This window comes from Lissotriton vulgaris, chromosome 5 (genome assembly GCF_964263255.1).
Source record: "Lissotriton vulgaris chromosome 5, aLisVul1.2, whole genome shotgun sequence".
Taxonomy (NCBI): Eukaryota; Metazoa; Chordata; class Amphibia; order Caudata; family Salamandridae; genus Lissotriton; species Lissotriton vulgaris.
The window spans coordinates 165,368,290-165,382,035 of record NC_141693.1 but is presented as its reverse complement, the minus strand read 5'-3'; the positions used below and the strand labels follow the sequence as shown (position 1 = coordinate 165,382,035).

At 44.9% G+C, this 13,746-nt stretch overlaps 1 protein-coding gene across 2 annotated transcripts in view; it reads right to left on the bottom strand.

Annotated features, from left to right (window-relative positions):
• ASTN2 (astrotactin 2) overlaps positions 1 to 13,746 on the bottom strand; it is a 2,581,355-nt gene that overhangs the window by 2,069,154 nt on the left and 498,455 nt on the right. For both annotated transcript variants that reach the window (XM_086921093.1, XM_086921094.1), the window contains exon 3: positions 9,950 to 10,328. In XM_086921093.1, the coding sequence (XP_086777219.1) occupies positions 9,950 to 10,328 (379 nt within the window). The remainder of the gene's footprint in view (positions 1 to 9,949; positions 10,329 to 13,746) is intronic.

Sequence of the window (13,746 nt, the reverse complement as noted above, 5' to 3'; positions counted from 1 at the left end):
TTCACTAAGTTTTATACTTTACCTCAGTTTTAACTCACTCTTTTTTGTACTGTAGTACTCTGCCTCTCTTTATTCTCCCCTCTTTATTTCCGTCTCTCTCCACCTCCCTATAAAACGTTATCTATTTCTGTACCTGTACCTTCCTGTCTTTAGGGTTTCTTCTGTCTACCTCACATTTCTCTATTCACATTACATTTCTCCCGACTTACATATCTGTCTATGTCGTCTCTATCTCTACTGCCCTTACCCTTTTCTCTCACTATTCTGTTCTCTTTATGCCATTGTCATCTCCTGTATCCTTCGCTGTGTCGTGTCTCTTACTCAGCAGAGTACACCAGACCAGGACAGGAGACAGGCAGAGGAGGGAACTAGGAGAAACCAATCACATATTAACCAAAAAATGATGAGATTCTTCAGAGCAGCACTATGATTTTCACTGTTGCAGCAAGAACCCTAGCACTGAATGGCAATCTATTTGTGAATAAAAAAAATATGGAAACTAGGGCTACCATGTCAAATGCTATATGTGTATGTCTTATTTTAATATTATGCACCAGACCACTAAACATCTGCCAAGTCGCGGATAGTTATGTTATGTTATGTTATGTTATAGTTGTCTTTATATAGCGCACGGCTACTCAAAAAGAGTGTCCCGGCGCTTTAAACAAGGAGACCTACAGCAAAATAACACAACAACAGTAATAAAAGCAAGGTAAAATGCAGAAAAAATAAAGAGGACAGCAGAACAGCCTAAAGGGTAAACAGCCAGGTTTTAAGGCCTTTCCTAAATGCAAGTAGGCTGGTGGCTCCCCGGAGTGCTAGTGGCAAGGTGTTCCACAACTGTGGCGCCAGCAGTCCGAAGGAGCGGCCTCCAATGCGGGCTCTCTTCACTCGTGGCACAGCCGCCAGGAACAGAGATTCTGACCTGAGAGAGCGAGCCGGATGGTAAAAGGCAAGTCTCCTTTGGAGGTACTTCGCTCCCACCGCATGAAGAGCTTTGTAGGCCAGAGTTAATGTCTTAAAAACAATCCGTTTACGGATGGGCAGCCAATGTAAAGTCTGCAGCAAGCCAGCAGCACTGGCTCGCCTGTTAAGGCCAAAAATGGCCCTCGCGGCCGCGTTCTGCACAACTTGGAGCCGCTGCAGCAGGTACTCTGGCAGGCCCAGGTAGAGAGCATTGGAATAATCTAACCTAGAGCCGATCAGAGCCTGCACAGTCAGCTTCCTATGTTCCTCAGACAGAAGAGGTAGAAACCTCCGTAGCATCTTTAGGAGGCCTAAGCAAGTGCCCGTCACACCAAGGATCTGGGATCTTAACGTCAGACCATTGTCCATCTTGACCCCAAAATTCTTAGCAATTTGGGATGAGCAAGACGGAGGGAACATGTGACTGGGCCACCAAGCTTGCCAGTCTGGCTCCGTGGCACACCCGAAGAAGAGTACCTCTGACTTATCGGAATTGCACTTGAGGCTGTTCAGCTGGAACCATTTAAAAACAGCCCCAAGGCAATCCCGGATACTCTCTCCATCAAAGTCTCCTCCCCTCTTGCAAGAGAAGAGGAGCTGGGTGTCGTCGGCGTAGGATACGATCTGGGCCCCGAAGGACTCCGCCAGTGCCGCCAAAGGGGTCATGAAGATGTTAAAAAGGGTTGGGCTCAGTATAGAGCCCTGTGGAACCCCGACACCCAAAGGCGGCATCACGGTGGAATCTGGGGAGGCCCAGACCGTTTGCCGGCGGCCAGCTAGGAAAGATGAAAACCAGCTGAACACCGTCCCCCGTAGGCCAATCTCATAGAGTCTTGCGAGAAGGTCATCATGGGGGACGGTGTCGAAAGCCGCCGACAAATCCAACATCACCAGCATGGCTTTGCCCCCAGTGTCCAGAACCCCTTTGATGGTTTCTGAGACCTCTAGGAGCGCGGTCTCTGTACTGAGGTTTGGACGGAAGCCAGATTGTGTGGCATGCAGAATCACGTGTGTTTCCCAAAAATTGGAGAGCACCGTATGTACATGCTTCTCCAAAATTTTCGTCAGAGCAGGCAGCAGAGAAATAGGCCTGTAATTGACCGGAGCCTTAGGGTCGAGGCCAGGTTTCTTCAGCAAAGGAATGACCATTGTCTGCTTCCAGGCCTGCGGAACCACTCCCTGGCTCAGCGAGAGATTCAGGAGTGGATTCGCCAGCGGATTTATCACTTCCGCCATTTTTGCCAAGAATTTGGCCGGGCAAGGGTCCAAAGGCGACCCAGATTTGAGATTGCCCATAAGCGCTAAGGAAGCAGGGGCTGAGATAGGTGGAAAAACGGCCAACATCGGACCTAGCGGGCCGGAAGGTGCAGGTCATCCTCGGGAATGGTCAGCCCCGCGGGCGCCACCGGTGGAAAGGAATCCTGGATACGTTTAATCTTGCTGGTGAAAAAGTTAGCAAGATCTGCAGCCCAGGATTTCGAGGGCATATCTTGAGATGTATTGGACCGCGGAGCCATAAATTCCCTCACTATGGTGAAAATCTCCTTACAGGAGTTGGAGGCGGCTTCTATCCTCTCTGCAAGGTAGGCTTTTTTCCCAAGGCGAATGTCCCGGTGATAGGCCTTAACCGCCATCTTATAGGACAGCCTAGCCACAGGGTCGTATTGTGAACGCCAGGCTCTTTCGGCTGCCTTACACTGCTGCCGAACAGCTGACAGTGCCGCAGTGAAACCAGGGGGCCGAAACCCGTTTCGATGTTAGGCGGGGGGCCAACACCGGGGCGAGATCGTCCAGCCTCTCTAAAAGCCATGCTTGCAAAGACTCCAGGTCATTCTCCAGGTCGCCTGAAAGGGGGCAAGGGTGATCCAGGGCGGCCTGGGCTAGCATAGCAGGGGTCACTCGATGGTATGCCCTGGGAACTCGTCCCTGCTGCTGGGACACAGACTTAGAGGGTTTAGCTGTGCCTCTAATCGAGAGTTTGGCTAGCCGATGGTCTGCATGGGTTTCCTGCAGTTAGAGCAACACGCTCGTTAGGCACTGAATTCCACGTGAACTGTTGTTGTTGCAAGTAAAAAACATAAGATCCAGGCTCAAATAGATATATCTTTGCCAATGCTTGTTCAGGCTTTCTCTTGGTAATATTTGGCTGGTGGACAACAGGCCGCTTGAGCTTTCAGCTGATTTTCGCACTCACTTTTCTAATGGTTTAACATCTAATTAAATATTGTCTGCGATCACAAGGACTTCAGTGAGGTGCAAAGAGGTGATACATTCAAAGTTGTCCAAACAGGGGGCCCCGAAATATATTTTGCTGGCTGGGGCCCCACAAAGTCTTAAAATGTCACTGAGGGTGGATGAACAGTTAGGCGAGCAGGGCACTCCATTGCGTTTATGATGGGTACTCTGTCTACATCAGGCACTTGGTTGGAACACACACTATTCCATCCACTCACACACATCATAAAGGCACGCAAATGTCAACAAACAGCCTACACATCTTAAACGGAGCCAGAATGCAACATGAAAAAGAGCATCCGGCGTGCCTGACAGAACACACAGCCGCCTGCCCGGAGAAGTGGAACAAAAATACATTGGTGACTAAATCACAATAAAAATTAATGTGGAAGATGCTGCACGGATAAGATGCTAAACGCGACGCCTTGGCAAAGCTGGAGTACCATATTTTTATAATGCACAAAATTGTTTTCGTTTTGCTTTGTGTCTCATTAATCCAGTAATTTGCAACCTCCAGGCAGGACTGTCGCCGGCTTTTTTTCTTCTATTGTTACTCTGGGAGAGCTGTGCGGCCTCATTTTAAATAAGCCGAGGAGTGCACTTGAGACGGTGCTAGGATTTTATGTAAAGAATATCTCAATGCAGAATGTGGTTAATAAAAAAAATAGCATTCTCACACTATGCATTAGAACACCAGAAGCAGTAGGCTTGTGGAAGAGGTGTGGCGCAGTGGCCAAGGCGACTGACGCCGGACGCTGGGGATCATAGTTCGATCCCCGGCGGCAGGGGTCAGCCCAGCACCATGTGACTCTGGGCAATAGCTTGCTTAATCTTCCCGACGGCCCCCAGTGCCAGGAAACCTACTACGGGTAGCTGTGCGCTTTACAAATACAGGATTATTATTATTATTATTATTGACGGATGCAAACACACGTCTTTGCACAGATACACCCATGCCCAGGGCTGGGAACAAAAACCGGCCCTGGCAAAGTACTCGACCGGACCCCTCCTCCCTTCCCCTGGGGGTGGGGGGAGGGGGGGGGGAGGAGGGTTGTAGATGCGCCGAGCTCTTTGGCTGGGGCCGGTTTTCGGCCAATTTTGTTACAGGGCCGATTTTGCAGCCAAAAACGGCCCTGTAACAAAAACGGCCCCAGGGGCCCAAAACCGGTCCCCCACCCGTGCGGCGCACCGGGGGATTGCCCGGTGCCCCCTACAGCCAGTACGGCCCTGCCCATGCCTTCTCTCTCTCCCTCTCTCTCTATCTCTCTCTCTCTCTCTCTCTCTCTTTCTCTCTCTCTCTCTCTCTCTCTGTGGAGTCATATAGTCTCACACTCTTGCTTGAGTCCCACACCTCAGCCAGACCCAGCTTTTTGCAGCCATGGCGAGACAGGTATACATGCCAAGCTGCCATTAGGATGCTATATCACTTTGATGCTCTAGGGGTCACACTATTCCTCATTTTTATAAATACAAGATGGCAACTGAAGCACATGAAGTGCATGAGAAAGGGTTGGATTATGAAAACTACTCCTATCAAAGCCTTCCTTGGTCTAAGGTGAACTCGCATTCCATTATTGGCCACAACTACCCTCAAAGGATTGCTACAGAACTTTTACAGTGACCAGAGGGCAGTTCATGGCATTAGTGCTCGATGGTCCACCGTGCGTAGCTCAACCTCATTTGAAAGAATCAAGGTCTAATGGACCTCACATCAACAACCTGCACGTTCAAGGCCATTTTGTGACTTTTAGTGGTACACACATGAAATATGGGGTGCTTCAGGAAACTAGGCCCGTTTTTCAGCACTGATTGTGTGAATATGGCTTTTTTACATTCTTACAGAGGCCAGAATGTTCTTAAGAACCTGTAAGGCAGCATCCACACATTATACGAAAAATAAAAAGAAGCTAATGGTAAGTTCGAAAACACAATTTATGCAGAATTACGGACTGGTATAGGACAAGGTGACCAGATGACAGAATTGCCACAAAGCTCTATGTTGCTTGCATTCCCGTTTTCCATTTCAGAACTTTTATGCTACAAATTATCAAATATTTTAGTCCAATTGGTTCAATGGAAGTAACGAAAAACTGCAATTCCCATATTAGTTTGCCAAATGAAAACATAGGATTGGAAACACAATATCCTATGGCATTGTGCAATGAGGTAGCCCTAATGGATGAACCAAGAGCAGTGTCATTTAAGATAGAGAAGAAAAAAAAAAACTATTTTTATTTTTTTAAGTTTAAGGGTAGAGGAAGAATGTTGAGGAGATGAGCATACCAGAGTGTAGGAGCCAGAAGATGCCAGTTTTGAAATTGGACAGGAGCGACCCATAAAGGTAAGAGCAGTGGGGGAGTCAACAGACACCGAGTTAAAATAAGATTTTAAAAAAGAAAACCACTTACCTTGTGCTCCGTGCATCGCCAAGGTAAGTGGTTTTCTTTTTTTTAATGTTATTTTACTTCGTCATCGTCTGTCAACTTCACCACCCCCATCCTCTGCCCTACCCCTTTCCCCGCCCCACCGCTCTTACCTGAAATTAAAGGAGGCACAGACGGATGGAAGAAATGAAAAACTAAGTTGGGAAGGAGTAAAATAGTTCAAATCAGGAAACATATGAGAAGAGTGAAAAACAGATTGAGCAAAGCATGGATGGACTTTTTTTTGTTCAAAATATTTTATTACATTTTTGGAAAATAAAGAAAACAGTAAAGGTATATACACAAGGCACACCTCTAAGGACCAAAGTGGTACAATTGTGACAGGTACAGTGGGTGAGTAGTATACATCTAGACATATCGGTGGAAGACTGGTTAAAAGCAACCAAAAAGAACATATCAAAAACTATATTGTGGAAAAGTCAACACAAGATAATATGCTTGGTACCTTCAAGAGCGTTCTGTGTAATAATGGGAAGTGGTACATGAATAGAGTTTTAACCCCTTCCACGCTGATGACGAGCTGGGGGTCGTCATGGCGTAGCCTCCTCGCACGCTGATGACGAGCCCAGCTCGTCACGTAACATGCGATTTACAAAATCACAGCATGAGAGCGGAATTCCACTAGCGCGCATGAGGTTAAGATAAATGAAACCCACTATGGAATGGAAACAGCAGGAAAATACACACTATGGAATGGACGCAAGAGGAGAAGACAGTTGAATGAAGTCAACAAGGGGAATGCATAGGGCCAGCCAGGTGAAATCTGCGAAGCAGTAGGAAAGAGGATGGGAAAGAGTGAAGCGAGAAAGGGTTGTAAAGGACGGGGGTCTACGTCATGAGGGAATATGTATTATGCTGAGAATAAGTAAACATTTATAACAAATTTGTTGAGTGGTTGGTAGTTAGTGTAGCAGGAAAGATACACAAAGAATAGCAAACAAAGGGGCATATTATCAAGGGGGTTTATCTCCGCTTTTTTGGCTTTAAAAGCCAAGAAAGCGGAGATACAATTATCTCCCTATTACCTAGCTGTCGCTAACACCAGTTAGCGACAGCTAGTAGGAGATAGCGACCATCTTGGGCCCCACTTTACATGTTAGTGATATTTATCACTAATGACATGCAAAGTGGGCGTGCCAAGATGTTAGCGACTGAAAACAGTGGCTAACATCGCTATCTCCTATTGCCAACTTTTGGAGATGTTCGCGCTAAGCGCGAAGATCTCCAAAAGCTAACACCTGCCCTGAGCAGTTCTTAGCCATGTTATCCAATGGGAGGTGGATAACATGGCTAAGAGCATTAGCTCGGTAATGCATGAATATCGCTGACTTTTCAGCGATATTCATGCATTGCGGCGATTTTTATCGCATTTGCGATAAACCTTGGTAATACCAAGGTTTATTTGCGGTAAAAATCGCCGCAGCTCAGCGGTAAATTTTGTCTCTAACCAAGCAATAGCGATAATTATCGCTATTGCTTGGTAATATGCCCCCACGTTGGGAAGGTATTAACAAAGCACACTCTAGAATTCTTGCGATGTTGGATGGAAATATGGTAGAAGCAGAGGGAAAACTATTTGCACTTTTAGGGACAAAAGGAATTATGCAGGTCCACATATGCAGTGTTATATTGGAAATTAAATATTGGCAGCACTTTGTTATTGCATCATCCCCTACACAATTAGTAGACTTCAAGGAAAATGAGTTTCCTGCTCAAATAGGCCAAAACAACTGAAAGTGGCACACTAAGGCTGTAATGGGGCACGAATACTGTACAAAGTGTATCTGCTATATCTTCACTTGTTCGTTGCTGTTGTCAGAAATTAAGGAGGTTAATCTTTTGCCTAGAAGGTTTTAACAATCCCAATTGATGAACTGGGAGTAGGGCTTTTGGCTTAGTAAAAACGGAAAATTTTACATATTTAAACAAAAATCAAACATGGTGGAAAGCAAGAATTCTTTCACTACTCCTGCAAATTCATAGTTTCAGCAAGGCAACGGTTCTTAAAACATCAGTTGTTTCAAGAAGACATTCAGAGATATATGAAATTACACTCATTCTGATTTTTTCATTTTTGATGTATTGAATATAAAAAATGCTGCATAGAAAAAATGCTGCATAGAGATACATAAATGAAAAATATGTAACTTAGTGTGAACGCCGTGCAAATCCAAAACTAAAGATAACCTTTAAAACATAATTTAGAAATGAAGTAAAAAATAAAAGCATGTTTGATTACCGTAAATGTGTGTACGTAGGCTTGGTTTTGATTGGGTACAGCAATGTCTATGTTCTAGATAAACTATTTTACTTAGGGAGGTAGAAAGAAAAGCGTTGGTTAAATGGCTTTGATGTACTTCCCTCAAGGCAAATTAGTCAACATTTGGTAAATAACACTTTAATGAGCAATTCTTCAATTTAGATTTTTCCTTTAAACACCTATGCAATTAGCATGTTGTTGGGATTGCTTTTCTATCACCTTGCACTAATATAACATATTCTCTGAACAGTTATGCCACAGAGTGTTCTGCATACTGAGCATTTAGTTTAATAATTTGTTTTGTTTGCTGCCAAACTCGACTCTGTTTTGCTGTAAAATGTGGGGAACCTTGCCACACAATTTGGTCTTCCTTTGGTACCTAACTTCGAAGACCCAGCCAGTGCTATAATGATGAAAACATGTGAGAAAAGATTTTCAGGGTAAACATGAAGAACTGGACAGCTTCGAGGCTGGTTCAGAAAGGGGAATCTAGGGTTTAGATGTGATTAGATTAATAGAGGGATTACAAACTTGTTGATGAATCACAGGCTATTGGAAGAATAGCTGGGCACACAGTTGAGATCAGGGCCACTTAAGACATTAAGGACATAGGGCCTTATTTATGAAGGCCTTGCGTCAGTTTTGCGCCGCCGGTGCGTCACTTTTTGTGATGCACCAGCGGTGTAAAAAATGCGCCTTGTTGCGACATATTTAAAAAGTGACGCATCTAGGTAGATGCGTCACTTTTTAAACCCCTGCGCCACATTATACCTGCGTCAGGTATAATATATGCAGAGGGGGCGTTCCCCCGCAAAAAGCCTCGTAATAGTGACGCAGTGAAATCTATGAGATTTCACTGCGTCACTTTTAGGACGCTGTTGCGTCAAATCTTGCGCCTGCCTCACAGCAGGCGTAAGACTGACGCAGGCCCTTTCACATGGGGCTTGCCCCATGAGAAAGGACGCATTGCTGGAGTTGCGTCACTTTTGTGACACACTCCAGCAATGCCTCACTTTTGCGCTTACAGATACATCAGAAATACTGACGTATCTGTAACTCCTTGCGACATGATGCGTCATACATTAAATATGACGCATCAGGAATGTCGCAAGGAGTGCGCAGTGAAAAGTGACGCATCACTGTTTTCACACAGCGATGCGTCACTTTTCATAAATGAGGCCCCTAGTTCACAAAGTTACTATTGGAAAATTCATAAAGCCTGCTCCTGCAGGTTTTCTTCTAACTTCGATTTTCAATTAATGGGATTCCCAAAGATGCCTCGGTGTCCTCCAGACACTCTATGAGTGCCAAGGTTTTATGGGAGTGCTCTACATTTGCATATTTTACTTATAGGAATTTTCACTATGTGTTAAACTATTATGAGCCAACGAGAAGGAAAAGTGAATGTGCACATTAAACTTTTATCTCCAGAGGGAGAAAGAATATTGCCACTGCGGAGAAACCCCTTCCATTACATCTACCTGAAACATGGGGATGTTCTCTTCTCTCTACCAGCTCGAAACGACAAATTCTTCCTTTCACTCGGGTGGATTTGCATGCATGCATTTCCAGGAATGAAATTCGACTTTATGAGGCGTTTACTGCGTTTAGCACGGCTACCCTGTCAAAATACCCTGATTTCCCTCTTTAAACTGCAATTCATGATGATGTAAAAATCTGCAGAACTGGTGGGTTTTCCAGCATGATAAGTATACTATAAATCATAAAATTCCAAAATTCCTGATTCCATGAATCTGGATGTGAAATTTACAATTTCAATTTGTTTGTTTTTAATGCACAGAAGTAACAATTAGGTCTAAAAAAACTTTGGTGGTGAATTTGGTTCTCGATATATATGAAGACAGAAATTACTTTTTGTAAGGCATATCACACAAAAAGTACAAACTGTATATATGATGTATATGAAGATAATCTTTAGAAAAACAGAGGCATCAAGTGCCTTGTGATGATCATGGTTCTATAGGAGGTAAAATGAATCCCTTTTAGGCAGCACTGGGATCTTCAATAAGACAATACTTCTTACCTCGCTTCTCCAACTCACGCTTTTCCTCCTCCGCCCTGCCGAGGCTTTCCAATGTGCGTGTGACTTGGCTTCCAAACTCCTCCTCGCGGCACCCTGGTTTGAGGCAGTGAGGTTCTTCCTCCTCGTAGTCATAGTCATCCAAGATGGGAGTCTCACGAATGGGCATGCCGATCACGGAGTCTCGCCCCTGCAACCTAGAGTTGCGGTAGCTTTCACGGGCCTGCGTGCCCAGCAAGATAGAGGGAATGTAGTGGATCTCATGGGTGGCCTCCGTACTGGCACTCTTCTGTGGGATCCGTCGCCGCCGATGCCAGCGTCGCTGGGCAAAGAGAGCCACTGTGAAGATCAGCAGTAGAAGAAGGAGAGCGATCAGGCCACCCTGCGGGCAAGAGAGAAAAGGAGACAGGGTTAATAAAAGAGCAACACAGGAGTATTTTTGGCAAACATATTGTAAAATTATTTTGAACACATTACTATGAGAAAAAGATCTGTGCCATAGTAGGGGGTAGTTGTTAAATCTTTGTTTTGTGAACTTTTCCTATCTCCTGATCTCCTTTACTCTCTCTGCATGTGAGGACTGCAAGACGGCAATATTTGTGAACAAGCTTTATGTTGTAATGTGTCTTCAACTAGGTGCACCATGCTGGCAATTACAGAAAAAAAACATCTGATTACACAGTCTTCCTCTGAACAGCCCTTGTGTTTTACAAATGTATTAAAAGGCATACGATGTATGGTAAAACTGTTTAATATCAATGTTCTAAGGTGACATACAAACATCCAACTTCACAGCAGAAAAGGACTGCAAGGCCTGTCAAGTGGGCCCTTTTCTTGACTTGCTTTACCACAATAGCCCACATGGTCTCTAAGTTAATCCAAGCTCTGCTGGCAATATATTTAAGATATTGTGTTATTAGTTGTAGAGGTTGTGGGTCTTTAACAAGTACTAAGAGCACAACTATCACTTTACTGTGTACCAAGTGCCCCATTGTGCTACTTGACTCTCTCAGGGTAGAGAAGCAGAATAGTCCAAGGCCTTTTCAGGGGAGGTGGTGTGGCTAGTACCTCCAGTTTGCTGGTATGTGACAACAACATTCAGTAACTCATTATCCAGTCAGTGCTTTTTCTTATAAAAAGTAAAAGTACTTTACTACACGCACACCTCTCGTACTACATATTAATTTACAAATATGTACATTCAGGTAGATGGAAATACCTCTAGTGACACGCTCATAACTTATTACATCCCTAGTGGTCCCTGAACCCTATAGCCACAATGCGCCTACCTTTACTACAATATACAGGGTGATGTCATTACCAAAAAGGCTGGAGTATTGTCTTTGTCAGGGTGTCACAACAGTGATAAAAGTAATTATATGCCATACTAAACCATTTCAACGCCATTGAAATCATTAAGGAATGGTACAATCCATAACGAAATTTACTAAGGCTTGTCATGACTCACTGTTAACATTAGGGCTGTCAATAAAGAAAGTTCAAATTATTTTAATAACCATCATTAAAACCTGTAATGATTGACTGTTTACTAATTGTTTGCTGATAAAACCTTTTCATGACCTTGATTAAAAGACATACCATTGCATTGCCATTCTCAATAAAGCATACTGAAAATAATGTAATGGATGAAAAAGGTTTTTTGTCATATGGGGTCCCCAAACTTCATACCCCCATTTACAAATGTACAGGCTGTATGAGTACTTAGAAACATGAAAACTCTTCTGGGGCCAGGGAATTAATTCCCTGAGAAATTTGAGGCCACTTTAGCACAAACATTTCAGTGGGGCTGCTGAAGTCCCTGTGCCCCCCCTCCCCCCAACACAAACTATGTGTTAAACTATTATGAGCCATAGAGTCACAGCTTCAGGGGCTACTGTGGAAGCAGGTTTGGTTCTTCTCAGCCCACACTACTGTGGCTGGGTATTGATGGCTGGCAGGCACAGCCGGTACAGGTAAAAGTGGTGGGGCAGGGGCGGGATGGGGGAGGGAGTCGACAGACGACGATATAGGGGAAATAAAATAAATAATTAATAAATAAAACTACTTACCTTGCACTCGCGACAAGTGCCGGGTAAGTGGTTTCATTTATTTATTTATTTTTCCAATCCTGTTGTCTGTCGACTCCCACCACCCCACCGTTCTCCCTGTACTTCCTGCGCCTGATGGCTGGGTGCCTCCTACCCACAACCCCCCAGAAACAGCCATGGCGAGCAGGGGAGGGCAACCAGTGTGTTAGGGTAGTGCAGCATTGTTCAATTTCCTCAGTCTTTGGTCCAGGGCGATGGATCCTTAGGGACCATCCAGGTTTGTTCCGGCCCTGTGGGGTTTGGCCCTTCTCAGAGATGATTTTGAAAGTGCTGCCTTATGCTAAGTGCACATTTTGTCAGGTCACCCCAGAAGATAAGGCCTTATAAGTTGTTTTCATTTTCTGTACTTTTGCTTCAGGTGGCAAACAATAGCCACCGAAACATTCGCCTCAGGCCTCCGCCCTACTAAAGGTTATTTTTTGTTGGAGAGATTGAGTTTTTCTGTGCCCTGGCCAGACCCGTCCTCTTTGTTGGCTCCTGAAGTTCTTTCCTGTTTGGGGTGTGTTTTTCACACCCCCTCCACAGCCAACAAGCAGAACACACTCCCAGTCACACTGCTCATATTCCACAGGCTCCTGGCTTCATGCAGGGCTCCAATATGTCAGCGGAGTCAAGGGTCAATCCACAGAAGTCCAAGAAAAGCCCTCCAGGGCCACCCAGCATGTCCATTCCCCCAACTGTTGCTCAGAAGGCATAAGGAGCCCAGCACCATCGGCCCTAGAATGACCCATTCTAGTTCTGGGTGCCAGCTAGAGTCAGAGTCCTCCTGCCCATCTTCTCAGTGGATTCGTATGACTTCTTCTTCCAGATGGGCATTCTTTCGCTGGTCCTGGGTCCTCAGTCTTTTTAAGCATCTCTCCACTGTCCAGGGGTTTTTGAAGGAGGGTAGAAAGATCTCGAAGGTAGGCACCTCAGCTCAGTGCCACTTTATCGCATCATCACTCCACCCCTGCACACACCCTCACACCCCAAACTAACACTAGTACTTTATCCCTTCCCGTCAAAACTTTAAATGGAGCTCCACATTCTTGCTCCAGATGTCTGCCCTTCGTCCTTTGTTCCATGGGCTTAAGCTTGCCCAGCCCAGTGCAGTGTGAGGGGTTAATTAACAGATGAAGATTTCCCCCCCACCCCATCCTTTCCCAGGAACGGGGTCAAGCACATTTAATGGCTCTATTGTGTGGGGAGATCTTTAATCCTCCAACAGGCCAGCAGAGTAATTAACACGGGGGAGGGGGACAGACAAAGGCCTGGAAACTTATTATGGCTGATTCAGTGAAATATGAAAATTATTAAAGCGCCATAAGTAGTAAATATATCACAAAAGTTGCAGAGGATCTATACTTGGTGTACATGTTTACCCAAAAATGTATACATGACCAGTATCCCTAGGCCTAAGTATGGTGAAACTAGACTGTGGCACAGATGTTGCCCAAAAGGAATAATGCAATGAGCACACTGTGCCCCCTCACATTATAATGCCTACATCTGGTCTGTACCCATCCCAGAAGCGTCCCCTCTGTGACATTCTGTCTTTGTGCTCACTGAGTCACCCCCCAAAAAAATGTCCAAACAGGGTAGTCAGAAAGTGAAAAAGTAAAGGGGATTAAATGGGCAAAACTCATTTTTCGACAGTATGCCTTCATGGAGATAGCCCTGGCTTTTTCTGTCATTCATTTATGTCGGATTTCA